The sequence below is a fragment of the Ailuropoda melanoleuca genome, chromosome 2 (genome assembly GCF_002007445.2).
Source record: "Ailuropoda melanoleuca isolate Jingjing chromosome 2, ASM200744v2, whole genome shotgun sequence".
Lineage (NCBI taxonomy): Eukaryota > Metazoa > Chordata > Mammalia > Carnivora > Ursidae > Ailuropoda > Ailuropoda melanoleuca.
Window position 1 is genome coordinate 105,676,619 of NC_048219.1, and position 25,779 is coordinate 105,702,397.

At 41.7% G+C, this 25,779-nt stretch overlaps 1 protein-coding gene across 14 annotated transcripts in view; it reads right to left on the reverse strand.

Annotated features, from left to right (window-relative positions):
- The window catches only part of NCKAP5 (NCK associated protein 5), a 950,566-nt gene that overhangs the window by 282,117 nt on the left and 642,670 nt on the right, over window positions 1-25,779 (reverse strand). For all 14 annotated transcript variants that reach the window (XM_034654439.1, XM_034654443.1, XM_034654438.1 and 11 more), the window contains one exon: window positions 24,076-24,163. In XM_034654439.1, the coding sequence (XP_034510330.1) occupies window positions 24,076-24,163 (88 nt within the window). The remainder of the gene's footprint in view (window positions 1-24,075; window positions 24,164-25,779) is intronic.

Genomic DNA, 25,779 nt, shown 5'->3' on the forward strand with positions numbered 1-25,779 from the left:
AAAATGAAGGGGTTGGATTAACTGCGCCTTCCATTGCTGAAGTTCTAACAATTCAATTACTCAAGACACAATTGTCAGGGAAGAAATGTCATCAGTATGCTCCACGGTGACAGAGATGGCAGGACAACAGAAAAGAGCCTTTACATTTTGTAATAAGAAGGGTATTAGTGGGGACTGGAGAGCTAAAGTGTGATGATGACACCCCGCACTGTCAGTGGTTAAGCAGAAAGTGAAAAAAAGAGAAAATAGAGTCAATTTTCTTAGATGCGTATTTGAAAGTCTGGCAGGGAAGGGAAGGCAATAGAAAGAAGTGTAGCCAAAGGGCGTTGCAGAGATAAGTGGAAACCTTTTTTAAGACCTAGAAAACGGAGTTGTTTGAAGAACTGAAGAGAAAAGGCGCAGCACAGGTGGGAATGCTGAAGAGGAGATCTCCAAAGCAGAGGGGGCAGAGGATGAAGGGCGCTGCTGGAAAAGTCAAGGTTTTTAGAATGCGGTCCCCTGAAAAATACCACTTTACAGCTTAATTCCCAAGTTAGTGTTTCTAAATCACTCGTTAGTGTCTGGCTTAAGTTTTGTTTTGTTTTGTTTTTGTGATGACTTATTTGATTTTATTATAACACACACACATAGACATTAAATAGGACATACATATAAAATACTGTAATAGCTTCAAAATAATATTAGTACAAATACAAACCTACTGACTGCAATTTAAGACTTCTTTGCGGGTATTTTTTTGTCTTTGAATGTATAGTCAAAATACAGTGCTTTAAAGCCATGATCATTTTTCTCAAAGTGGTTATACCAGTAACTTTTCGAGTTAGGTTTACTTCCTTATTTTTTGCTTTAGACAGGTTTTCTCTTTAAATATTATTTTTTCAAATTTTTATTTAAATTCTAGATAGTTAACCTATAGTGTCATACTGGTTTTAGGAGTAGAATTTAGTGATTCATCACTTATACACAACATCCAGTTCTAGCTTAAGCTCTTAAAGGACAAGGATTCGAGTGCAAGTAGTTCATTTCAGAAACACAGTGAACACCAGGAGGACAGTGACCAGGGAAAAGGTGGGAGCCATTAATAAGGCATAATACTAAGCAGCCAAAGCTAAAATCCACGGGGCGCCTGCGTGGCTCAGTCGGTTAAGCATCTACCTTCTGCTCAGGTCATGATCCCAGGGTCATGGGATCGAGCCCTGTATCAGGCTCCCTGCTGAGCAGGGAGTCTACTTCTCCCTCTCCCTCTTCCCTGCTTGTGCTCTCTCTGTCTCTGTCTCTCTCTCTCTCTCTCTCAAATAAATAGATAAAACCTTTAAAGCTAAATCCATGGGGCACTCAGGAAAATGGGGCCAAACATAGGCTCAGAATTATGCCACCCCAGGGGTGAGGGAGTTGGGGTGTTTATGCACCAACCCCATGGGAATCCATGGCTGAAGCTACTTCCTGGGGTGTCAGTTTCCTGGCTTTTCCAGCCTTCCACAGGCAGTGAGACTATGCATATTTCTCACATAAAAGTACCTCCTGGCACACACACTGATAGCTGGAAGTCACAGGAGCATTCTGGGTGGTTGTGCGGCATGGGCAGGGCATTACAGGCAGAGAGGAGGCTTGTGAGCCTCTGATGTGACACTGCCCAAGAAAGAAAGCCACATCTGTATGCTGTTCAGACCAGTCAGTGTCCTAAAAGCACACTTTGCTGTGTTCTACATTGTAAAATGCCCTGAAACCAGAAGGTAGAGCAATCTGTCCTGTCCTTTTCTTCACTCTGGCCTCCTTAATCACTTCCCAGTGAGAGTGTTAGAGTATAATGCAATTGGGAGAAAGAGGGAGGTAGAAAGGACATATACTAAGTAAGGAGGTGAGCAAGAGAAAAATAAGCAAAGAGAAAGTGGTAGAAGACAGAAAAATCAGAGAGAGTTGGAAATACTGCTATACCCTATTGACAGATGACTACTGTCCATTTCAGAAAGGATAGCCATTAAGTTTATATTATACTCATAAAAGCATGAAAATATTTTTGTAAAAAATCAAGTATATGTATTCTATCCACATGTAAATAACTCATTTCAATCAGAGATTTTAGTTCCTTTGCCAAATAATCATCTATGATGCACATGGTGAAAGAGAGAGAACAGAAATATGTGGTTTTAAAGAAAACATAGTCTCCTCTTGACCCTCTATGAGAGAAACAAGAAAGATAAGCTGTCTACGCCTGAAGATGCCAACCTGTGAACAGAATAAGTTGATTCCAGAGGTGACCTGCGTTCATGTTTTAGTTCTTTATGGACTTTAATCAGCAGTGAATTCTATAAAAGTGAGGCCACCACACAAATAACTCTCACTCCCCACATATTTCATATATGGTGAAGACCATAGCTTGTTTGCCTCAACAGATACCAGCCAGTACGCAGGAAGCTAAAGATTTAGGGGCTCAGTTAGTATCCAAGGGTTTAAATCAAACATTGCCTTGTCAGTACATAAAGCAATCCTTAGAGCTATAAGTTTTTCTAAGTGGTAACCAGGGTAATGATTCACCTTTGGGGGAGCCCTCTTTTTTTGTTCTCAGCTAGTCGGCACCATCAGGCCTATGTAAAACATAGCCATCAACACAAAGCTCTAGGTTGTGTCAGTTCATCTCAGACACGTGATAGTCCAGGGAGCAAAGAGCACGTGGTATAGCTCTTCACTGATGGCCAGCGACTGTTCATTCAAAAACACTGTGGAAGAAAGTGATCACAATGCCCTTCCCCCAAAAGTATCTCCTTCATCTTGTGGTCACCAGCTTCCCCCAGCCTAGCACACAGTGGGACTCAAGGAGGGTTTCATATGGTCACCTTACTTTATAACTAATTAATTAATCCATCCATCCAATAAACATTTACTGAGAAGCTCCTACATGCCAGGCACTGAGAAGATGTCTGAGGAAGAAAGGTGAATTAAAACACAGGTGGCTCCTGTTCTCATGGAGCTTAGAGTCTTGTGGAAGGAGACAGTTCATCAAAATGTCACAAGCCAGAGTAAAATAGCACTGCTATGTGTGTGGTGCAGGAAAGTTTTCAGGTGCTTCGAGAATCAATAATAGAAGGATGCAAAAGAAAGGCGAGGACAGAGTGAGGGTTAACCAGGAAATGACCATGAGGTGGGAGAAAGAACAATTTAAAAAGTCTGAAAGGAGGGAAATGAAGCTGGATGGGCGGACATGGCCAGGACACAAGTCAAGGAATTTTGCCTTTACCCTAAGGGCAATGGGAAGCCATTGACTGTTTCCCTGTGCGCACAAGCGTAGGAGTGTGTGGAAGAGGTGACAGGGTAGATTTGTGTTCTAGAACAGCTCTGTGGTACACTGTGGAAGATGGATGGGAGAGAGGTTAGCACAGACGTAGGGAAAATAAGATATTACTGCAATTGTCTAAGTAGGAGTTGAGTGAACAATGGTTACAATGACAATCTCACAAAATGAGACCTCATAGTTTGTAAATCATCTTGTAATTTTGATTCTTTTGTATGCAGCTCCTCCAACAATGACAGATAACTAACATTTCCTGAGGTCACTGTTGTTCATTTAGTGGGCCAACAGCCATTGGCATAAGAGTCAAGGTAGCAGGGCAAGGAAGAAGTGTTGCTCACTTAAAATGCAGATACCTTGGCCAGCTTGGGCCCTAGTGAATCACTGTACCTGGTGCTGGAGCCAGGAATCTTTAATTTTAGAGAACACCCCAGGTAATTCTCATCCATGCTTAAGGTTACAGGCCTCTGGACAAAGATGCTTCAGCATAAAACATAAATCACTTACTTCTGGTAATATTTTGAGCTTGAATACTTAATTCTTATAATTAATATGTAAAATGGACAGATAATTAATCATCCAAACAGATACCCACTGGAGACTATGGGGGAGAGTGGCTACTCATAGTAGGTGACAGTAGGTGTAAACCAGGCCAACTGGGACGTATTCACCCAAAACTTGCTAAATCCTACTTCAGTAATAGATGTCCGATATTGACCTACAATAGAAACCACTCTATATCAGTGTAAAAAGATGCCCTTGGGAAATTTCTATTTGAGTTCTGAAACGCCAGTGCCTACCATGTTATGACAGTTCCTTCTCAAGGATGGCATTAGTAGTTTGTACCTATTTTTAAATGGCTTCTACAGCAAGGGACACTAACTTTCCAAGAGACGGTCTATGTGTGCAGTATGAAAGGGAAACAACTCCACTGCTGGGAAAGCTTTTCTAATTTAAAAATAATGCTTGCTTGCTTCTAGTTTGTATTAAAAAGAAATAAGGAGAAGTCTGTCCATTAGCGTCCTACACGAGGTAGGAAAGTGGCAGCTGGTTGTCACAATGAGTTCAAAGTTTCTTTTTTCTTTTTTTTAAGATGTATTTATTTCAGAGAGAGAGAGAGAGTCAGAGAATGGGGAAAAGGACAGAGGGGGAGAATGAATCCTCAAGCAGACTCCTTGTTGAGCGTGAAGCCTGACATGGGGGATCATCCCAGGACCCTGAGATCATGACTTGAGCCAAAATCAAGACTCAGATGCTTAACTAGCTGAGCCAACCAGGCACCCCCACAGTTTCTGTATTAAGAAAAGTTATATAAGAAGTTTAAACATTCTTGCCCCCTCCCCCCTCTTCAGTCCCACTGGGTGTGGGGTTGCCTGGTTGTGGTGCAAAGGCTTGACCTCAACATGGTGGCCCTGCTGTCTTCCACCCCATCCTTGGGAGAGTGACACTAGGTCAGCTCAAGACCAGAAGGATGACGGAAGGACCCCAAATCAGAGCAGAGGGAAAAGGCAGTATGTGTCATGTTCGGACACCTGTTGGCATTTTATCTGATAGAAAAAGAGAGCCAACCTCATCTGTTTCTTGAGGGCCATTATTTCCACTCACTGTGATCTATTCTGATCCAGGGTGGGAACACAGGCCCTTTTTACCAAATTTCATAACAAGTAGAAATAAGAAATCTACATTCCAGTCCTAGCTTTGCTGCTAACCAGCTGTGCGATTTTAGTCAAGTCACATAATTTCTCTGCCCCTCAATTTCTTCATCTGTGAATAAAATGCACAGAAATAGACTAATCCAAAGGTGTCTTCTAGCTTTAAATTTCTATGATTTTGATCATCTGTAAAAACTCAGCTTGGAAGGATAAGTATTTAAAACACTGCTGAAGTTCAGAGATTTTAATACAGAATGCCATTAAGATTAGATCCAGAAGATACCATCTTCATAAAATCTCTTGTGCTTTTCCAGCATGCATGTCTCTCTCTCTCTTTCTCTTTTTACCGTGAAAAAACCTTTTCTCTTTTTGCTGTGTACTTCTCTTGGGCCCTAAGATAGAAGTCACCTAATGAAACCTTTGCATTTAGCACATTCCATTCCCTACTTGTGAGAAACAGTAAAGACCTGGAGAACAACAGCAACAGAGTTTAGGGAAAGATACTTCTAACACTCACAGGAAATCATGCAAACCAGCATTTACAGGAGGAATAATTCCAAGTATCTTCTGATCACAAGGCTTTAGAAAAAAAAAATCACTCATCCCTCTATTTTTGTTATTTTTAACTCTGATGGTTGACACAAAGCCAACATTCAGACTACACTGCAAGGATGTTATTGACAGTTTTACCGTGTTCTGGCACATTCCTTCATTTTCTGTTGGGGACTACCCTTATGTCTTAGCCCTGCTCAAAACAAACAAACAAACACAAACACACACAAAACAAAACAAAAAACAAAAAAAGGAAAAGAAAAACAAAGAAGGAGGAAAAGAAAGAAAGAAAGGAAAAGGAAAAGAAAGAAAGAAAGAAAGGAAGGAAGGATGAAAGAAAGAAAGAAAAGAGAGGAGAAGGAAAGAAAAAGAAACCCACCTCAAGTACCGTAATTGTCTGACTTGAAGATGGCAAAATGAAACCACGGGGAATGTGACGAGACGTCAAACTGTCCACCTTTGGAGAAGCTAACTGTTGTAGAATTTGGATTAGAATTATTTCATTTTGAACATCCAACCATGCGTTAAATCCACTTACTAATTAATATGGAAAATACAAAAAGCTATAATTTAGGACTGATCACATAAAGACAGAGACTTGGGTGACATTAATCTGAAACATCAAGTTCCTTCCAGAACATAAAAGACATAATAAATAGCATCTAGCATCAGTATAACAACTCAGAGTTAAACTGAACAACCTCATAATACCATTTTACATGCTCAGAGCAATGGGGATATCGGGCAAAAGTCTGGACCCCACTTTATAGACAGGAAAACAGGCTCTGATAGGTTATTCACAGTAAGTGGGAAAGCCAGAATTTAAATGCTGTTCTGATTTCAAATGTCATGTTCTTTCCACAGACTCAAGTTATTTCTTTTAGACTTTCTCCTGAGCTTTTAGATTTATCCTTAATGGTAACTTTATCTGAGACTTGGCCATCTTTCTCTGAGCGTGAACCACGCTGCTGCTGACGGCATCGCTTCCAAGGCTCCCAGGCCATTCTTCCAGGGAGTGGGTGATTTTATCAGAGATATCAGGTCTGGCCTCCGATGACTATCAGCAGAATCGGTTTAACAAACCCACTTCCACTTTCATAGCTAATGATGATTCAATCAGTTCAAAACATAAACACGCACTGGAATACAAGCTAAATGGAAATGTAAGGCCAGTCGTCTGGCTGACAGCCACCCCAGTGCGCCCTGGTGGCTTTGGCTTCTGTGATTTATTTACTCATTTGTTTTCTGGTGGTGGGGAGGGTGCATGGAATATATTGTCACTTTAGATAGCAGTGCAGCAAACACCATAACAACATTCCCAGGGATTGCTAGCAGCTTTTGTTCAGTCCTAGCATACTAAATTTTAAAGGGGGAAAATAGTGTCATATAAATCACTGGATTTTAAAAGAACATCCCAATTTGTTCACAGTTTAACATTACTACTGTCAGGAAAAACATATAAAACTCTTCTTTTTCATCCGTGGATTTGACTTACAAAGTGAACTAAGCACACAGTAAAATCCCCAAGATTAAATGTGTATGATGGATAAGAGAACAAAGTGTTTTCTTTATGTCTCTAATATGAACCCACGACCATTGGCCTATCAATCCACATCTATTCCACATTATTCTTCACTCAAAACACTCCACAACATTGCCAACTATCTTCCATATTGAACAGCTCTGTGAAGTTACATTAATAAATTTTCAGATGATGTTTTATTGTCTGTTCCATCTATCAACAACATTTATTTCCTTAAAAAAATGTTAAATTCTAAAGTGACTTTACATAAAGGAAAACCCCACTGTGGAATAGGACGGTGTAAAAAACTGAGCCATAATTTTCATTAAAGGTATGCTCCCGATGGCTGGACATCTAAGAAGATTAGCAACAGAAATTATATGCTTGTAGTCCCTGGATGGTTGTCTGAGTGTAACGTATGCATAGAGAAATCAACAAAAGTCAGAGTGTCCCGTAGATGAGGAATTTCGGTGGTTGATGGTTACACTTAAACACTTAGAAGTCATTAATGATCACTCATAAGTTAATGTCAATGTTTGCACTCAATCTTTCTCTTCCTTCTCTGCCTCCCCTGGTCCTGCCCATGCTTTTTTCTTTTTTAAAGATTTATTTATTTCAGACAGAGAGGGAGAGAGAGAGAGAGCTCACACACATGCATGTGTGTGAGCTGGGGGAGGGGCAAAGGGAGAAGAAGAGAAAGGATCTCAAGCGGACTCCCCACAGAGTGAGGAGCCTGACGTTGGGTTCGATCCTGGGAGCCTGAGATCATGACTTGAACTGAAATCAGAGTCAGATGCTTAACCAATTGAGGCACCCAGGCACCCCTTCCCCTGTGTTTTAAAGGAATTCACACGGGACAGGGGATCCAAAGAGCCTCCACAGGGAAGCTGAGCACATGAACTGAACAATGGTCATCCCCAAAGGAACTGACTATTCAGTCATTAACCAGTGAGTGGTAGGTGGGGCTCTATTACTGATGTCTTTACATAGGCCTACAACAGCCTCATGTCTGAGATGCCTGCTCAACAGTTTAATTTAGAGTAAATTCAACCAATTTAAAACTTACTTTCTCACTATCCCTGTAAATACACATTGTCACATGACTAATATGTCCAAATTTTTGTTTCAGGAAATATAGTCAATACTATATATATTTTTTTATAATTGCTGGCAGAAACTTATGTACTTTCTGTGTTTGTTATACTCCAGTGAATTGGGAGGCGATTGCCTCTGCTAAGAAAGAATTCGTTAAGTGTTTAAATGAAATAATAAGAATAGTAATAATAATAATAATATTAATAATAACAGCAATGAGAACAATAAATAGCTCATATGGAAAGGAGAATGTGTCATTCTAAGTTCAATAAACAGACACTGTATGCGATTTGCCAGCTCCCAATTATAATTCAAGACCGTCTGGGGCAGGAACAACGTTTTATATATCACCCCATCACTAAGCCCTGCACAACGCCAAAGGCACTCAATGAATGTCCAATGTTGTCGAATATGATGATATTTCATGCAGATGGTATCACCTTGTTTTACCCCTAATGATACTGTGTGTAAAATTAATACTGATCTACTTAAATATTCTTAAGTACTTTCAACAGAAAACTATTTTGAAAAACGTATTGTGCCATCAGAAACATTAAACAATGGAGTGATAGAACATTTGCGCAGAAGATAAAAGCACCATTAAATTGATTTCTGCTCCTTGAAAATGAGATTTTGCATGCTTATCCTTTAACTGACATGCCCACCACATGCATCTCACACAAGAATACATCAATATTTAAGCCATAGAGTTATCTATCCTAAAATGTCCTGGGAATTTCTGGAGACTCATAGACCCACTCCTAATCAAGGTACTCTATTCTTCCCGCCTTCTTCCTTCCTGGGGTTACACCTAAAAGAAAAGCTCTAATGAGGTGCATTAGTTAGACTTTTGAAAGTCAGAGACGGATTGTATAGTTAATTCTCCTGGGGGCTCATGTCAGATCAGAGAGAAGCCTCACCTATTTGCACCTAAATGGAACTTAAGGATAAAGCAAGAATATCACATTTTTTCTAGCACAATTTACATAATACCTGCTCTCTCTACTCAGGCAAAACTCAGTGCATAGAGTAGGACCCAACTGAAGATTTTACTGAAGAAATGTTGCCAGAAATATTGTCCCAGTGTGCTTTTTGACATTAAAACTATTATTTTTATCCCTAATCCCTGAAAGCGGCAGGAAGCTCTCACTCGAGGTGCTTCTTTGTCATCGAGTGGGATGTACATTCTGACAAGCCATTCAGAGCCACAGAGGGAGCGGTGAAGCAAAGGGCTCTCTGGGGAAGACACCAGTAACCCTGCCAGATGATTCATCCCAGTAAGTGAGGGAAGGAAATTCAGATACATTAGCAAGAAATAAGCATGATCCTAAAAGATAATCAGCAAAGTCATTAAGTATATGTATCAGTGTGTAGCCACTCTTGCAAAATCATGTGCATTTAAAGAATAATGACCTGGACAAGTCATGGCTCCAGAGACAAATGCCTCTCCTACAAGTCTTCCACCTTACTCTGACAAATTGTCTTCTAGATTCATCTATGGTCATCTTAGTGCTAGGCAAACTTCTGTTGCCACAGGGAGGGAGAAAATAGAAAACTAGCTAAGGAACTGGTTTCCTCTTCCAGGTCTGCTACTCACAGGCACTGTGGCCTTGTTAAAGCCCCTCAGTTATTTGTGACATTGTTTTTCTTATATGCAAAATTAAATGGCTAGATACTCAAGATAACGTTCCCCCTTTGGAGCACCTAGGACTGGCTAACTATCCTGTTCATCTCTACACCATGGCTGACCTTCATGTGTCACACAAATCATTCTTTGAAAACTCATGGATAGCAGGGGTGCCTGGGTGGCTAAGTCAGCAAATCAGCCCATTCTTGGTTTTGGCTCAGGTCATGGTCTCAAGGTTGTGGGTTGGAGCCCTGCATCAGGCTCCACGCTCAGCGGGAGTCTGCTTGAGATTCTCTCTCTCCCTCTGCCCCTCCCCTTGCTCTCTCTCACTAAATAAATAAATAAATAAATAAATAAGTAAGTAAATCTTTTAAAAAAGGCAAGAGAATCATGGATAGTAGAGACTGGCCACCTTGTACACAGCTGCATGAAAATGAACAGCTGGTGAACCTATCTTATGTTCTTGACTACCCACATATTGAGATTATCCAATGCCTTCCACAGCCCTTGTCTCCACGATACCAGATGTCCACTTTATAGATTCTCCTCATCACCACAGGCACTAGCCCTGAAGCATTCTGCCCATAACTCTGGCTACAGAGTAAGGATGCCACCCAGGTTTCATTGTCTGACAGCCCATGAAACTCAGCTGGCTTCGTGCCCCCAGAACTATTCCAGATGCTGGTAAAAGATTGGTTCAGGCCACTCTGGAAACTCAGCTCCAGATGAAAGGCTTTGTACTCCTTGTGCTAAGGGGTTCCAGGAGTTCCTTGTGAGGATCAGCCCTGGGGCCTGGCTACCCACATTCTGTCTGCCAAGTTTATATTATCTTTCCAGGGCCTTCCTTTCATCATGTCAAGGACAAAGTAACTCTCTAAAACTTGCTAATTGTTTGAATTTTACAAAAGGAACAGAGACCTCAAGTTCAGTTAACAGGCAACAAATAATTAGGATGAATTTAGAATTTTGTCTTATTTTCTTTATGTCCATGGTTCTCTCCTATTTATGGTTTTCCATTTCCAGCAGGGCCTTCAGACCCACAGGACTTTCCTTGACACTTCTGTTTCCCCAGACATCTGTGCTAGTGCTATCCAGGGCAGGGGTCTGCAGGTTGGATGCACTCTATACTCCAGTCATTTTCCTGAGTGGCTCAGGGACTCAGCTGTCTCAATGCTGTCCTGTTTTCCCAAGAGTCTTGGCCTACCTTCCACCTCTCCACTGCCTCCCCAGCAATGAGCTCACTGCTGTGACTGAATGACTGGGAGTAAGGTCCCTAGGTCCCCGAGAGGTTAGGTAAATCCTTAAACATTATTGCTTACATGGCTCAGTTGGGATCTGGGCCCAAGCTGTTGGTCTCTAAAGGCTTCAAGCTTACCCATAATCCCCTGCTGCCCCTCAGCAGGGTACCCATAATCCTCTGCCACGTTTCACTGGAGTTCCCATAATCCCCTGCTGCGTTTCACAGAGTATCCATAATCCTCTGCTGTACCTCACTGGAGTACCCATAATCCTCTGCTGCCTCTCCTCACAGTATCCAAAGAAGCAAAGATACTCCCATTTTAGTATCTTTCAAGGACCAACCCAAGGCCCACGTTCTGCAGAAGGTCAACGTGCCTCCTAAACAAAAGGCACCAGACTGGCTATTCTGGGGGAAGTGCTGGTGGTAGGTTACTGAAAACAAGACACTGGCTGCAGGGAAGTTTAGCATGGTATTGGCAAGAAAAACAAACAAACAAACAAACATACAGCTGAATCTACTGCCTTGTCATGTAGTGATTCTCAACCCAGACAGTGTATTAAAATTGACCTGTGGAGATTTTAAAATTTTTGTGCCCAGCCCACATACCAGATCAATTAAATCAGAATCCCTGGGGTGGAGTCAGGACATCACTAATGCCCAGATGACTCCAAGGCACAGCCAAATGCGAGAACCACTGATGGAGAATGTAATTAATGCTACCCTGCAAGACTGTGAGACTTGGAATCAAGAGGCTGAATCCACTGCAGCCTGACGCTGCATGACCCTTAGAAAGTCAAGTGTCTCTGTGAAACTCAGTTGCGTTAAGTGAACGTGAACTTATTGTCCTTCCTATTTTGAGAGGTTTATGTGAGGATCAATGGAGATGATGTTGTAAAAGTGTAAACTGTAAAACGTGTATTAATTTTTCTTGCGGCAATTTTCACTACTCTCCCTCCAATGGTGATGTCCAAATATTTAGGTAAAAGTAGGTAATAAAAATTCATGGAGAAGAAAAAATGCAATAATAGTAGGGTTAGACAAGTTAAATACAGTGACCCAAGAGACAGATCTTACAAGTTATTTTATAAATGAAATAAAATGTTATAAGAGAGTATTTGCAAAGGAATTGTTTTCAGATCATCACTTATAATTACAGCAAAAGCTTGCTAATTAAGACTAAAGTATAAGCTTGGCATTAGTGGGAAGAAATGGATTTATTATGCTAATTTATTAACTTAGTGTAGAAACAAAGTTTATTGGGAGAGTGGCAAACCAACCAAACAGAAAATGCTTGGAAAAACATATTTTGATCTGTTTACAAGACAATGCAATCATTGTGAATGACGATCTATCTTTCACTATTCATGTAAACAGATAAGGGAAGCATATAGCCATTGTAAGACCCCAATTCAAAGGGCTTGCTCTAAAAGTTCCTTTCAACCTCTCAGTTTGCCACTTGGTGTACTTCACAGAGAACTTGCGGTAAATGGGGCTGGGATAGCAGGCCAGGCCTTCAGTAGTTCATTATGATAGTACCAGCCTGAGGTCTGGGTCCTGAGAGTATGAGGGCAAGAGGACCAAAAGGAACAGTGCTTTCTCTCCCCCTTTGAATGCAATGACACATGGCAAACCAGAGAAATGATGGTTGTAATTTGTAAGTTGCATTTGTTGGTTTTCTCTTCACTTCTGTATCCCTAAGCTACTTCCTAATACCCCTCTTCCCTGGCACCCCTGGTCAAGAAGAAGTCTCACCCAGACTTAACCCAGAGGATTAGAAACTCCTAAATTTCTTTAGAAAAAGGATTTTCCTGTCTCCTTCTACCCCAAACCCCATGTCCTAAATTCTAGTGTTCTGAGATAAGCTGATAGAGCAAAGCCCACAGATTTAACCCATTCATACTAACATGTGAATGATCTTCCCTTGGGCATTTTATCTTCTGGATTCTTTATTTCTTACATGGAATGGTGCTTTCATGGATGGAATTTCAGAGAACTGTATCTAAGGGAAAAAAATGTTGGTAGATAGGGTCTGGGGATGACAGATGGTGCAGGGGGAGAAGATACTACCACAATGGCCAGTCCTGTCTGGGAACTTGGCCTGGCTTCAGTGCTCTTGAAATCCTTATTTTTCAGAGTTTTATCATTTTCTCCAATTCTGAACCTTTAGGCTCTCAACAGCTTCCATGGTGCTAGCCAATAAGGTAGACTAGAGTGGGGCAGGGTAAGAGGGGAATCTGCCTGTGTGAAGAGAAAGATGAGTAGACAGATAGGGCTAGCTGTGTTGTAATAATACTTGCTACTGTCTGTGGAATACCTAACATGTGCTGTGCGCGTTACCATTCACTATCTCCAATTGTTAGATGAAATCATGTCTGGGGAGGCACTTTAAAAATAGCAGCCTTTCTAGTTAGCCTTGTTATGCCCATTATGGAGAAGAGAAAAGGGAGACTCAAGTTGATTAAGTTGCCCAAGATGACAAAACTGAGTGAGAAAAACAAGATCTGCTCCCAGGTCTATCTCACCCTGAAACTTCTTCTTTTCTTTAATTCCCCTTCACACATTCTCCAACCACAGTCCTTTTTTAAAATGCATTATTTATTTATTTATTTATTTATTTATTTATTTATTTATTTGAGAGAGAGCGAGCACGTGTATGCAAGCGGTAGGGAGGAAGAGGGAGAGAGAGAGAATCTCAAGCAGACTCTGCTGAGCATGGAGCCCGACACGGGGCTTGATCTCACGATCCTGAGATCATGACCTGAGCAGAAACCAAGAGGTGGGCTCTCAACTGACTGAACCACCCAGGTGCCTCTAACCACAATTCTTTATTTGCATAGTCCCTAGAAAGTGAGGGGCTGCTGAAGGTTCAAAGCATCCTTCTTCATTATCTACAACTTTCTTTTCCTCAGACTGTTTCTCCCCATTATTAATCTGAATGAGCTCTTACATAGGAAAAAGAAGAAATGCAAAACACTGTTCGCATCTGTATTAGAATGAGTGGCTGACAGACTGACACGGGATGGAGGGGACAGCACATGTTCAATGAAATTCTCCACTATCTCCATCCTTTCAGAGCCTGAGGACTGACAAAGCCTGGTGCATGGGGGGCAAATCCTCCACCTTTGGGCACCGGCACAGCTGGTGCGGGCCTTCAGCATCCACAGATTCAACAACCTCCCCTTCCAGGCAAGAGCAGTGTGTGAGTGGGAGAGAAAGCAATCATTGACTTCTCGTTGACCTTCTACATTCCCTTCCACCTGTAAGTCAAACTTCCTTATGAACTGTCTTCCTTCTCTCCTCCTCACAGAGTTGGGCTGGCTAGCAAAGGCTTCCAGGATCATGGAGCTGACTCACTCCCAAACCTAGTGACGTTAGAATTACCTGGGGACATTTTTAAACATACCAAGGCCCAGGCTCTTCTGCTGGAAGAGACGTTCCAGGTCGAGACCCAGGCAAGCTGAGAACTAGAACACAGCCCAACACTTTGTCTTTCAGTTGAGTCCTGAGAAAGTCACACGCTGGCAGATGGCCAGTTTTTCCAAGGCCAGAAAATGCACAAGGCCCAGGGACAATCTCCTGAGCCTCCCAGAGCTGTGGGTCTACCCCTCAGATCTGCTGGATCTGGCCAATTAACGCCTGAATTCTGCAACAACTTCGACGCAAATGGCAGACCGCTCTCCTCTCACCCCACAGACAGTGATTCCTCTTCATCGCCATGCAGTGCTTGGCGTGCAGTCAAAATCAATAAGGACAATAGAGCTGAAAGGTTACCGTAGACGAGCTCTCTGTAATGAAAGTGTACTTTTTTCCCAGCAGGTGCTTTCCACTTCTTTCTTAACTCTTTCCTAATTCCAAAATTGTCCATTTCCCCCCACAGATTATTTTATCTCCATTTTACAAAGCATTGATAAGCCAAGTCCAAAAACAAAGAGAATTATAGTTTTGTTGCTTCAGGAGAGTTACAAAAATAGGATCAAAGCTCAAGAATGGTATTGCCGTGACTGTGCTCTGTTCAAATTCATTTGTTTCCTAAGAAGAAGAAATAAGTGATGCCCCTGGTTAATGAGCCGAGCTACCCAAAGTATTTGCACGAGCCACACACTTACTGAAGGGCAACATCTTTTGGTTTCTACCCACAGAACCTCCTGACCTAAGACATTTACTGGGTGTTCCAAAGTAAAGTCTGGCCCTCCGTGAGATGAGCTGAGGAACGTGGCTCTCAGGCTCACTGGCAATAACCAGCTCACCTGTAGCAAGAGAAAGGTGCTTCTCCAGGGCACCAACTTCTTCACGGGTTACGTTTGTTGTAACAGAGAGACCATATTCTGCTTTGACTTGGTGAGAGTTCTGTTCAGGGTCAAAACATCTAACAGGGAAAATATTCATGTCTGAGCACAGAATTTAGACAGAAATCGAGAATGAGAGAGTCAGAGCCCCTTAAACCAGGGAATTTAAATTCCCAAGAAGGAGGTAGCTATTTAAACTCTTAGTGATATTACCTAAAACTACTTCTCTGTTCCTTTCAAAGTATTTAATATGACGTTGCCATTTCAGAAGTGAATGCTTTCCTCAGTCAGATGCCCCCGTATGAGATTGTTTTGAAAACTTCTGGAATTCGGGAAAGTCTTCTGTAGAGCACAAAATCATAAGTTCGTCTCAGAGAATAGTTTCAAAGAGAAAAGGGATATTTTATGAAAGACAATGTTTTTGGCTGTCCCGAACTTCATCACATACTTTGGTTTGACAAATCCTACCTGCTTTATCTAAACTTACTATCTGAATGGAAGATGTTGCTTAAAACAAAATAAAAAAGAACACGAAGAGGAAGAAAACCGTTTCCTTGAGGATCAGTTTGAGCCACTTAAGACTTAACGCACAATAAAAATACTCCCTTTATCACCATTACTCACTTCAGCAGCTATTCAAAGTTCACAGCAATTCAAAGAAAAGGCCAAATTTCTTAAAGCAGAATCAAAGGCACTTGAGATTTCCTGAGATTACAGGCCACAGATATACATAAAAGAGCTCAATAAAAATATTTTATGTCCCATTGGGTATTATAATTTTATAAATACCTATGCAAAGGCTTAGCCACTCTATCAGCAGACACTCAATAGAATTTTAAATCATTTTTTTTCCAACCGGTATGCACCCACAGAATGTACTCACTTTTGATCTGTTTTTGCATTTGTTTACCACATTTTATTTAGGTTAAAAAAGAACAACAAAATAACCCCACTTTTCTGAACAACTTGGATGAGTTACAGACAAGCTCTCTAAACAGTTCTAAAGAATTCAGTTCTCTTGGCTAATTAACTGCCAGGGCACTTATGAGACAAGTATTGTGCGTGAGAGAATCAGCATAGATGTGTATGCATGCACTGGACTGAGAACAGGGCTTTGAACCTCAACTCCCTTTTCCTCTTTGCAAAGCAAGAGAACAGGGATGGTGGAATGGATGGATGGATATTAAAGCATCTCACAGGTTCCCAATGTGCTTGCGGACCAGACTCCTCAAACTTGGAAATGACAAAACAATGGAGATGGTCCTAAGGAGGGGCCCAGTTAGCTCAATCTGTGATGATTCCCTCAGGTAATTCTGCTAACTCAGCCAGAAAATAGAGCCAGGAATCTTGTAGCTTCCAAAAATCACAGAGATTTCAATTTTGCCTTGTGTTTACATATACTCATGAAAAAATGGTTTTATGTTAAAAGTTTGAAAAGTTCACACTTCAAATATACTAAGAATATTGCTATCAAAAAGAGCTTTCTTAGGTAACTTTTGTAATTGATTCTTTAATTTTTCAAACTTACCTTCTATTTTTAGTGCACTGAAATTTTTGAATTTGCTTAAGTCATTACAGGGAAAAAGAGGTGAAGTTTAAAGGCAAAAATTTCCTGCCCCTGCTAAGAATGAGAATTTGTGAAATAAGTGACAGCTCTACCGGGCAGCCCTTGAGCTTTGGTGAAGAAGGTCCCAGCCTATGTCAAGTTCTTTCCATGTGCATAAAAAGATATGGGTATATTCGTGATGACTGACAGATTTTAGGATAACTAGAAAGGGTCCTTTTCCCCAAGCATCACCTGCTTCATCACATCTGAGAATACTTTGAAGGAACTACTTAAGGAAAAATTCATTTTGATTTTCAATTAAATCACTTCAAATGGAAATGATTTGGGTAATATACTGTATTGCTTTAAACACAGGTTATAGCATCAGTGACTGAACATAAGCCGTCATTGGAAATAATGGAGCTGGGCTCAGAAATCACACAGTTCAAGGCTCTCCATGGAGGTGGGCAGAGCAAAGGGTTGAGGAGAGGTAGCCTCGGACACTAGTGTAATGTGCTCTCTGCTGGGACAATGACTCAGGCACCTCTCTGTGTCATCTCTACACTTCATTGTTATGGCGATCTACTCACTCTGCTTTAAAGGGTAGGAAGGACTAACATAATATAATAAAAAATACTATTAAAAAAAAAGGAAAAAAAAAATAAAGGGTAGGAAGGAGCTCAGACAACCTAAGGAGGGTAATGTGTAACTTTGGGCAAGCTTTTTAACCTCCCTGTGCCTCAGTTTCATCTTCTGTAAAATAAGGAAAATTATAGCACTTATTTCAAAGGGTTCTTGTGAAAATTCAGTGAGTTCACACTTGTTAAATGATTAGAATATGACCAGTACATAATAGGTGCTCAGCAAGTGGTAGCCAGTCGTGGGTCACCAGACCACACAGGATAGCAAGGAAGTGTCAATATCCCAGAGTTCTAAGAACAGGAAGAACAACTAGAAATCCTCTCTCTGTTCTGAGGGTTGTCTTTAACACATTTTTAAGTCCCTGTATAAAAAAAAAATAAGCCACTATTTACAGACTAAAAAACTACCCCTAAAAACCTAAACTGGAATCTTCTTTTGAAACATTAGCATCCGTCCACGCTGGGGTGCACTTCTGGGTGGGACCACTTCCCTTAGACCAGACAGAGGNAAACATTAGACCGTCCGTCCACGCTGGGGTGCACTTCTGGGTGGGACCACTTCCCTTAGACCAGACAGAGGCTCTTCAGTTTGCCACAGTCCCCACTGCTCCCTCATGACGTTTGGCATGAAACCACATGTGGGTTGGTATTGCGTAGTTTTCAAAGGCGAGACTTTTGTTTATTGATAAAACAAACCAACCCCCCAAAACTTTCTCTGTACTTATTTCCTTTCAACAGTGGGAAAAGTGTGCAAACCCTTAGAGAACTCTAGATTTTTCTCATACCTGGCCCACTTTGGCCATTTACACAGTTTGGCCACTACAGGTATTGCATTTGCAATCTCATGACCAGTCCAACACCTCTTCTTCCACAAATATGAAAAATGAGGACCCCAGAGAGGTTAGGTGACCATCTGAGGTCACAAGCCATGTTAGTGACAGAAGCCATAGCCACTCATAGGTCTTTTCCCCTCATCAGTGTTTCTGCTTTTGCACCCACTGTTTTCTTTCTAAATGAATCAGCTAATGTGGGTTCAATCCGTGTCCCGTAGGACAAAGCAGAGACGAGAGGAAGCCCTTCAGCTGAGCAAGGAAGCACCAGGCCACTACAGATACAAGATGTCTGTAAATGGGGTGACCCATTTACAGGTGGCAGGATTCTCCTCTCTTAGGATGCCTGTCTGAAATATTCTTTTGAAGATTTTATTTTTAAGTCATCTCTCCACCCAACATGGGGCTCGAATGCACAACCCCAAGATCAAGAGTCACACGCTCTACAGACGGAGCCAGCCAGGTGCCCTCACCCCCTTTCTTTTTCTTTTTTTGTCTTAAATATTCTGATGGCCGATGTGGAGGGAATGACACTCTGTTGAGCAATGGCACCATTTCATCTATGCTTAATCACTGCTTTTCATGTCTGATCATAATGTTTTTTCCTAATGTGTTTCCTAACTTACTTAACTAGATGACGTCATTCCCTGGTGACAAGAATATATAAGATGACACCTAAGAACCCCTCTCCCTCCCAACACCTGGCAAGAATAACCAGGAAAAAGAAACAAAGCAGAAGAGAAGGTACAGATGCTCCTACTTGTCCAGGTTGTTTCACAGTCTTTGAGGTCTCTCATTCCCTGCAGTGAAATGACACTGTCCTAGGTCCCAGGTGTAGCCCCTTCCCTACGTACACATAATGATGCTATTTCTCTTATGCATGGGCCTTTCCCACAGGAGAAATGACAGGCGTGAACACGACATGGCATTAATTTAGCTCTGTTTACTTTCACTCATTTTTCATTTCTGTTTTTCGAGACAGGGACTCCGTGACCTGGGGAGTTTATTCCCCATCCCACCATCAAAGTGTCCCACAGATAACTGCTCAATTTCCTTCCATGTATCTCACTGAGGAAAGTCTATGATTTATCTCCAGTTTCACCACTGAGCTTTTGCCAGAATTGGAACAGCCTTCTTTTGAGACTCACCCTTAGAAATGAGGATGATAATGTCTGCTTTAGAGACTGCTGATATGAACAAATGAGATCCATTTTGTGCATTTTGTAAACTGTAAAGCACCAGGCATATGTGTCTTAATGGTCAGATGTTGTATTCAAATACTAGGGATAGAAGATGTTCTGAGAAAGGCTATAGGACTCAGGAAGAAGCTCACGACTCCTGGTCCATATCGAGAAACAACAGAGACTTAAAAAAAAAAAAAAGCAGAATGGATTATTAAATGTAAGCCCTGGTCCAGGAAGAACAGCATGGTAGGTTTGGTGGCATCTTCCTTTGTGTTCCCAGAACCCATCCATGCAAACTGCTCTTTTGGCCCCTATCACATTAGCACATATTTGATTATTTGCCTTCCCTCGCCACTCCTCAGCATCTTATAAATTGAGCTTTCCAGGAAAAGGCCTCTGTAAGCCAGGCATCTTTGCACCCCCAGCACTTAGCTTGGTGTCTGCTAGGAACTGCTGGGCTAATGCTACTTGGGTGTGACAGACAGATAACGCCTGCCGTGCCCCCTCCCCCCCCATGCCCCTGCCAGAGATATCCACATCCCAACCCCTAAAGCCTGCGAATATGGTACCTGACACAGCAAGAGGGACTTTGCAGATATGATTAAACGAAGGATCTTGAGATGGGAATATTATCCTGGATGGGCCCCCTGGAATCACAGGATCCTTGTAAGAGGGAGTGGGGGGAGGAGGGTCAAACTCAGAAGAGGGAAATACGACAATGCAACCAGAGTCTGGAGTGACATAGTTTGAAGATGGGAGTTAAAGACCACAAGGAAAGGACTGCTATAATCTGGAAAAACTGAGGAAACAATTCTGTCCTAGAGCCTGAGGAAAGAATGTTGCCCTGCCAGCACCACGAGCACAGACTTTTGAGCTCCAAAATAAAAAGAGCATAAATTCGTGTGGTTTTAAGCCACTGAATTTGTTATAGCAGCAATAGGAAATGAAAACACTTTGGTAAAAAGTAAATGAATAACTATCATTTCAATGAATGAGGAAATGAATGCATAAAGACAGCTCTAGATAGAAAGGGGAAAGACCCAGGTTCAGGTTCCAACAGCCCGCTGGGTAAGCTGGGCCCCAACAGTTATTCTGTCTGGAATTCCTCAGCATGAAGAGCGGAGGGCATGGAGTCTGATCCATTAGGGTGCAAGGGCCTTGGAGGCTACTTCAGGCTGTGCATTTGGGGCAAGTGCTCTCCCTCTCTGAGCCTATGTCTTTGTCTGTAAAATGGCGACAGTGACATTACTGTGGTGGGGACTGAATGAGCTACAATCTAGTCACGTTCAGTGGGACTCTGAGTGAGGCAAATGGGAAACTGTGGTCACATAAAAATGTGACTCATGTTTTTTCATGCGCAAACCTTGAAATCACGAAAATTCTCCAAATTAAAAAGGAGTCAAGGACTGCACAGTGGTAAAGCTGGTAAACTGTGAACCACTGGCTGCCTCATGGTGGGTCTGCTTCAGCTGCTGAACAGAAAGCCACTGTCCTTTGAGAGAATCCATGCTGAATTATGCAAGCTAGAAACAATATAAATAACAAATTATGAGAGGTCTTCAGGAACACACCCCTAGAACAAAATATGACCAGCCTTTAATGCATGCAAAGCAATTAGCATGGGCCTGGAACACAGGAAGCTATTACTCTGTTGTTATTATATTAACTCAGTGATAAAAGCCTCAGGATAAACACTTCCATGATGGAAAATGAAACAAACTCTAGCTTCCCCATGGGCCTAAGCTTTTCCTGGGCCTCCGGCTCCTGTCAGAGAAATCTCACAGTTGGAAAATCTGAGTCAGGTGTGCTAATAACACCCCATATGATGAAGCAATAAATTTCCCAGCTCTTACCTGAAACACAGAATCTGGCTTCAGGGAGGTCTTAACTATGTGCTCCCCCAGCATCACCACACACATCTTACACACCCTCTTTTGCTCCTGTCGGCCGTATTTAGATTAGGATTTGTGAGATGGCAGGGACCTTCCTGGAACTCAGTGCCCCCCAGCAACACTCCTCTTTCTCTTCTCTTCATTCTTGCTCCTTGAACCCCCAGAGAACAAGGTTGTGCCTGTTACACACTAGAAGCTCTCAAGAAATATCTGTTGAACGTACAAGTGATTTTATGGATCTTACAAGCCATGTCTCTCTCCCATTTTCTGGACAATGAGCCACAGGCCAATTAGAGCGGTGACTGAAAAATCCCTTCCATGTAGCATTAATTCAAGTTAATAACTGTCTCCTCCCCAGAGAGGAGAGCTAATTTCTCAAATCCAATAGACTGGGTTATAGAGAGGAAATCATTTTAAAACACATTTTTAAAACTGTATCTGTTTTTCTAAGGAGCTTACAACTTCACAAAATGAAATCTGATGGTATGGGTCAACACCGTGGGTTTGGCTAGTAAGTGGTGGGGAGATTAGAAAGGAGAGATCAAAAGAAAACAAGAACCTGAATGAAACAGAACCATCTTGAGGAGATGGGGAAAGGCCCAAGAGCAACACTGACTGATTTAGCTCTAACTGAAGCCTGGGGTTACCTGTGAGGGGGAGTGAACGACTTCAGTTTCGGAGTCACAGGACTCCCTGAGGCTTCATAGAACCACTTAATGCAGAACAAGTCCTGTGTTTGACCTGTACCTCCTTTTTCTACCGAAGCACACATGATACCTAGGAAAGATCCAGAGCTAGGAGGACTTAAATCCTTATCCTGGCTTTAGGCCACTACACATGGGGAAAAGCTGAGCATGCAATCCTCGTGTAAAGACCACCCCTCAAGAAGAATCTAAGCCCTCCCCCTGGAAATGGATGTTAGTGATTTTTTTCCTACTGTCCTTTGGAACTAATTTTAATTCCTTTCCTGGTAAGAAGTCAATGCCTTGCACTGTTTTCCCTGGAGATGGAGAACAGTTGTCCCCGTTGTCATAAAGTAGCCTGTATGCTTCAAGAGTCAACTACTTTGAGCATAAACTTATTAAGGTTAACTCTGCCTACATTTTTTAACTTCATACAATACTGTGACTTTGGGGGAGCCCTGGGTGGCTCGGTCAAGTAAGCATCCAACTCTTGATTTTGGCTCAGCTAAGGACCTCAGGGTTATGGGATTGAACCCGCGTTGGGGCTCCATACTCATCGCAGAATGTGCTTGAGATTCTCTCTCCCCCTTTCCCTCTGCCTCTCCTCTCTCCCTCAAATAAATAAATAAATCTTTAAAAAAAAATACTGTGACTTTTATTATCAGATTTCTCCCAATCTTCATAACAAGTTGGGTTGTAGACTGCTGAATCCATAAATTCAGGGAAAATCATGTGACATGACCTGTACCAGTGGGGTTTCTATGCTTGCCTCCCCAGACACACTAGCTTTTCAGCCAGCAAAAATCTAGGGCTGCCCAGTGATTACCACAAACGTCTGCCCATTTCCTTGCCTTCTTTAGCTTTTAAGCTCCCTATGCAGAGTTGTGCGATGGATATCAGTTCTCCATTGTGATTTGAAGTCTTTTATTTCAATAACGTCTTCAATGTATCTATGTTGACTGCCTGTGCTCTTTCTGTTGTATTTCCCTTCCCCATCCTGCCAGAGCCTTCTTGTCTGTGTGGCCAACTTAGGTCATCCTCAGATTGGATGCCCTGCTTGCCACCCTGGCTGCTTTGCTAGTATTAAAGAGCCATGGAATGAGGACTATCAGAAGACAAAGACTGGTTATTTCATTTACCACTTACTGTCCTTGGACCTCTTTAGACTTCACATTGCTCAAGGTTCAAGGTCACACCCATGAGCACAGCATGCAATCATGACCTCATCTAGCTCTTCCATGTACTCTCAGTCTCACCATGGAGATTTTTATCGCACCAGGCCATTATTTACTTACCTTGAGCTTCTTATTCTCTATGAGTCTGCCATGCAAATTCAGACACTGTATCTTCCTCTAGGCACTTCTCTGCTTTCAACGTCCTTCCTTCTGTTCCCTATCACTCAGGCCCCCAAGTGTCATAGCTTTGAATATACCAAGTGTTATATATATATTTTTTAAAGATTTTATTTATTTATTTGACGGAGAGAGACAGCCAGTGAGAGAGGGAACACAAGCAGGGGGAGTGGGAGAGGAAGAAGCAGGCTCCTAGTGGAGGAGCCTGATGTGGGACTCGATCCCAGAACGCCGGGATCACGCCCTGAGCCAAAGGCAGACGCTTAAGGACTGCGCCCCCCAGGCACCCCCCAAGTGTTATATTTCTTGGAGGTATGACACTTAACTCCCTAGACAGGTTGAGTCCCTCCCCTCTGTGTTCCCAGATAATGCTGTAGATACCTCTCCTATCGCCCTGACCACAGAGTACTATGATACTTTTATAGGTTTCTCTGTTTCATTATAAACTTACTTTTTGCACCGTCCTATGACCAAATTTACAATTTGTTTCACAGTCAGACTTCAAGCAATGAAGGAGATAAGTAAACGTGTACATGATTCTTTAAGCAGAGGTGACTGTGTGGCTCCTAGCACCGGGGTTGGGACCATACTTGTCTATTTATCTCTGTGTTAGGGAGGACAGAGCCAGAGAAATACAAGAAAAACAAGCCAACTGGTGCCCAGCCAAGAGTAAGAAACATGGCGTACCTGATAGACCATTATATTAACAGCTTCTTCTTTTTTCTGCTCTGGAGGGCCTTGACTCTGCAGTAGATTTCGTACTGTTTCTTCCATCCTGAGAAACAAGCAAATACAAAATACATAAGGAATTTCTTTAAAGAAGAATTTGATTAACATGGGTCTATTCTAGTTAGGAGAACTATTTCTTTAGTATATTTTCTAAGCTGATACCTGGAAATCTATTTTCTCTTCTCTCTCCTTCATCCCCTATATTAGGAATCTGTCACAAAGTCCCTTAAAATCATTCTTCAAAATGTCTCTGAGTTCTCTCTCTTTGTCTTTACCATTCAGGTCCCTATGCTTGGCCTCCTGCATCTGTACTCATGCAAACATCTCCCAATATCCCTCTTCACTTTCAATCACTCCCTTTTAATTTGACACAATGTCACCACATTAATCTTCCTGAAATACCACTTTGATTTTTTAAAATCAATTTTCAAAGTTGACGAATATTACATGAATGCATTTTCACTGTTAACGCATTGTTATGCCTTTCCATGGTGGTCTTTCCATGCCAGCACACAGGATCGACTTTATCCTTTCAGCTACTTTCTGGTATTTCATGATGTGAATACACCATAAATTATTTAACTCTTCCTCTACTGATGGAACTTAAATTACTTCAAAATTTTTACTTTTAAACAATAAATGTCTTTACACATATAGCCCAGTGCACATTAATTAGTATTTCTATGGGTTATATTGTAATGTATATTGTATATTATAATCCTATTTTGTCTTATATACCTACTTCCAATGCCCATTCCCCAATGCCCAAATGAGTAAAACAAACACACCCATTTCCCTTTCCGCCATTGTCTCATGTTGTTACTACTTCTTGAAATGCCAAACCCTTGCATCATTTCATTTCCAACCATCCATCAAAATCTACTTCAAGTTTCAGTACCTAAGAGACATCTTCATTGCCCCCCACCATTTCTTTGAATTTTTATAACCTTATGATTTACATCATTCCTTCTATAATTTAAAAATTTGCCACTTTAATGCTCAAATATCTCATATATGTATGTTCTGTCTTCTGAAGTAAAATACAATATTTGGTAAAGGACCATGTCATAGATTTCTCATGTGTCTCCCTCAGTTACAGATAAAGTAGGTATTCAGTAGATGCCATTATATGAATCCTTTGTTCATTCATTTTAAAAAAGTATCAAGTAGTTACTCTGTGCCAGGCATTGACCACGCATATTCTGTGTTTGAATGACCTTATCCTTGGGGCCCATCCATGAGGATACATGGACCAGACACTTAGAGCAGGACACCTGAATTAAATGCACTGAACACAGTGAATACTCTTTTGCCCCTAACCTGAGTTGGCTGTTTCTTCTAGTCCCGTTCTGAAGCATGTATTTTACTAGTTTAAAAGACTAGTTAAAAGATCAGCTTCTTTCTCTTACTGAGAGCTTCTGGCATTGCAAATTAAGGGCTCCAGGAAGCCAATGAATTCCAGGAAGTGGCAAGACCATTACAGTAACCAAAGGAGTATAGTTCAAAATGCCAACATTTCTAATATGATAAAACTACTTAGCAGCAGAGTAAGGAAATTGCAGATGACCTGGGCCAGTCCAAATCTGGACTGTAACTGGGGAAATTCTGCATCCACAGGGGGTGGCACCAAGATCCACTCAGGATTTCAGAAGACAGGAGACA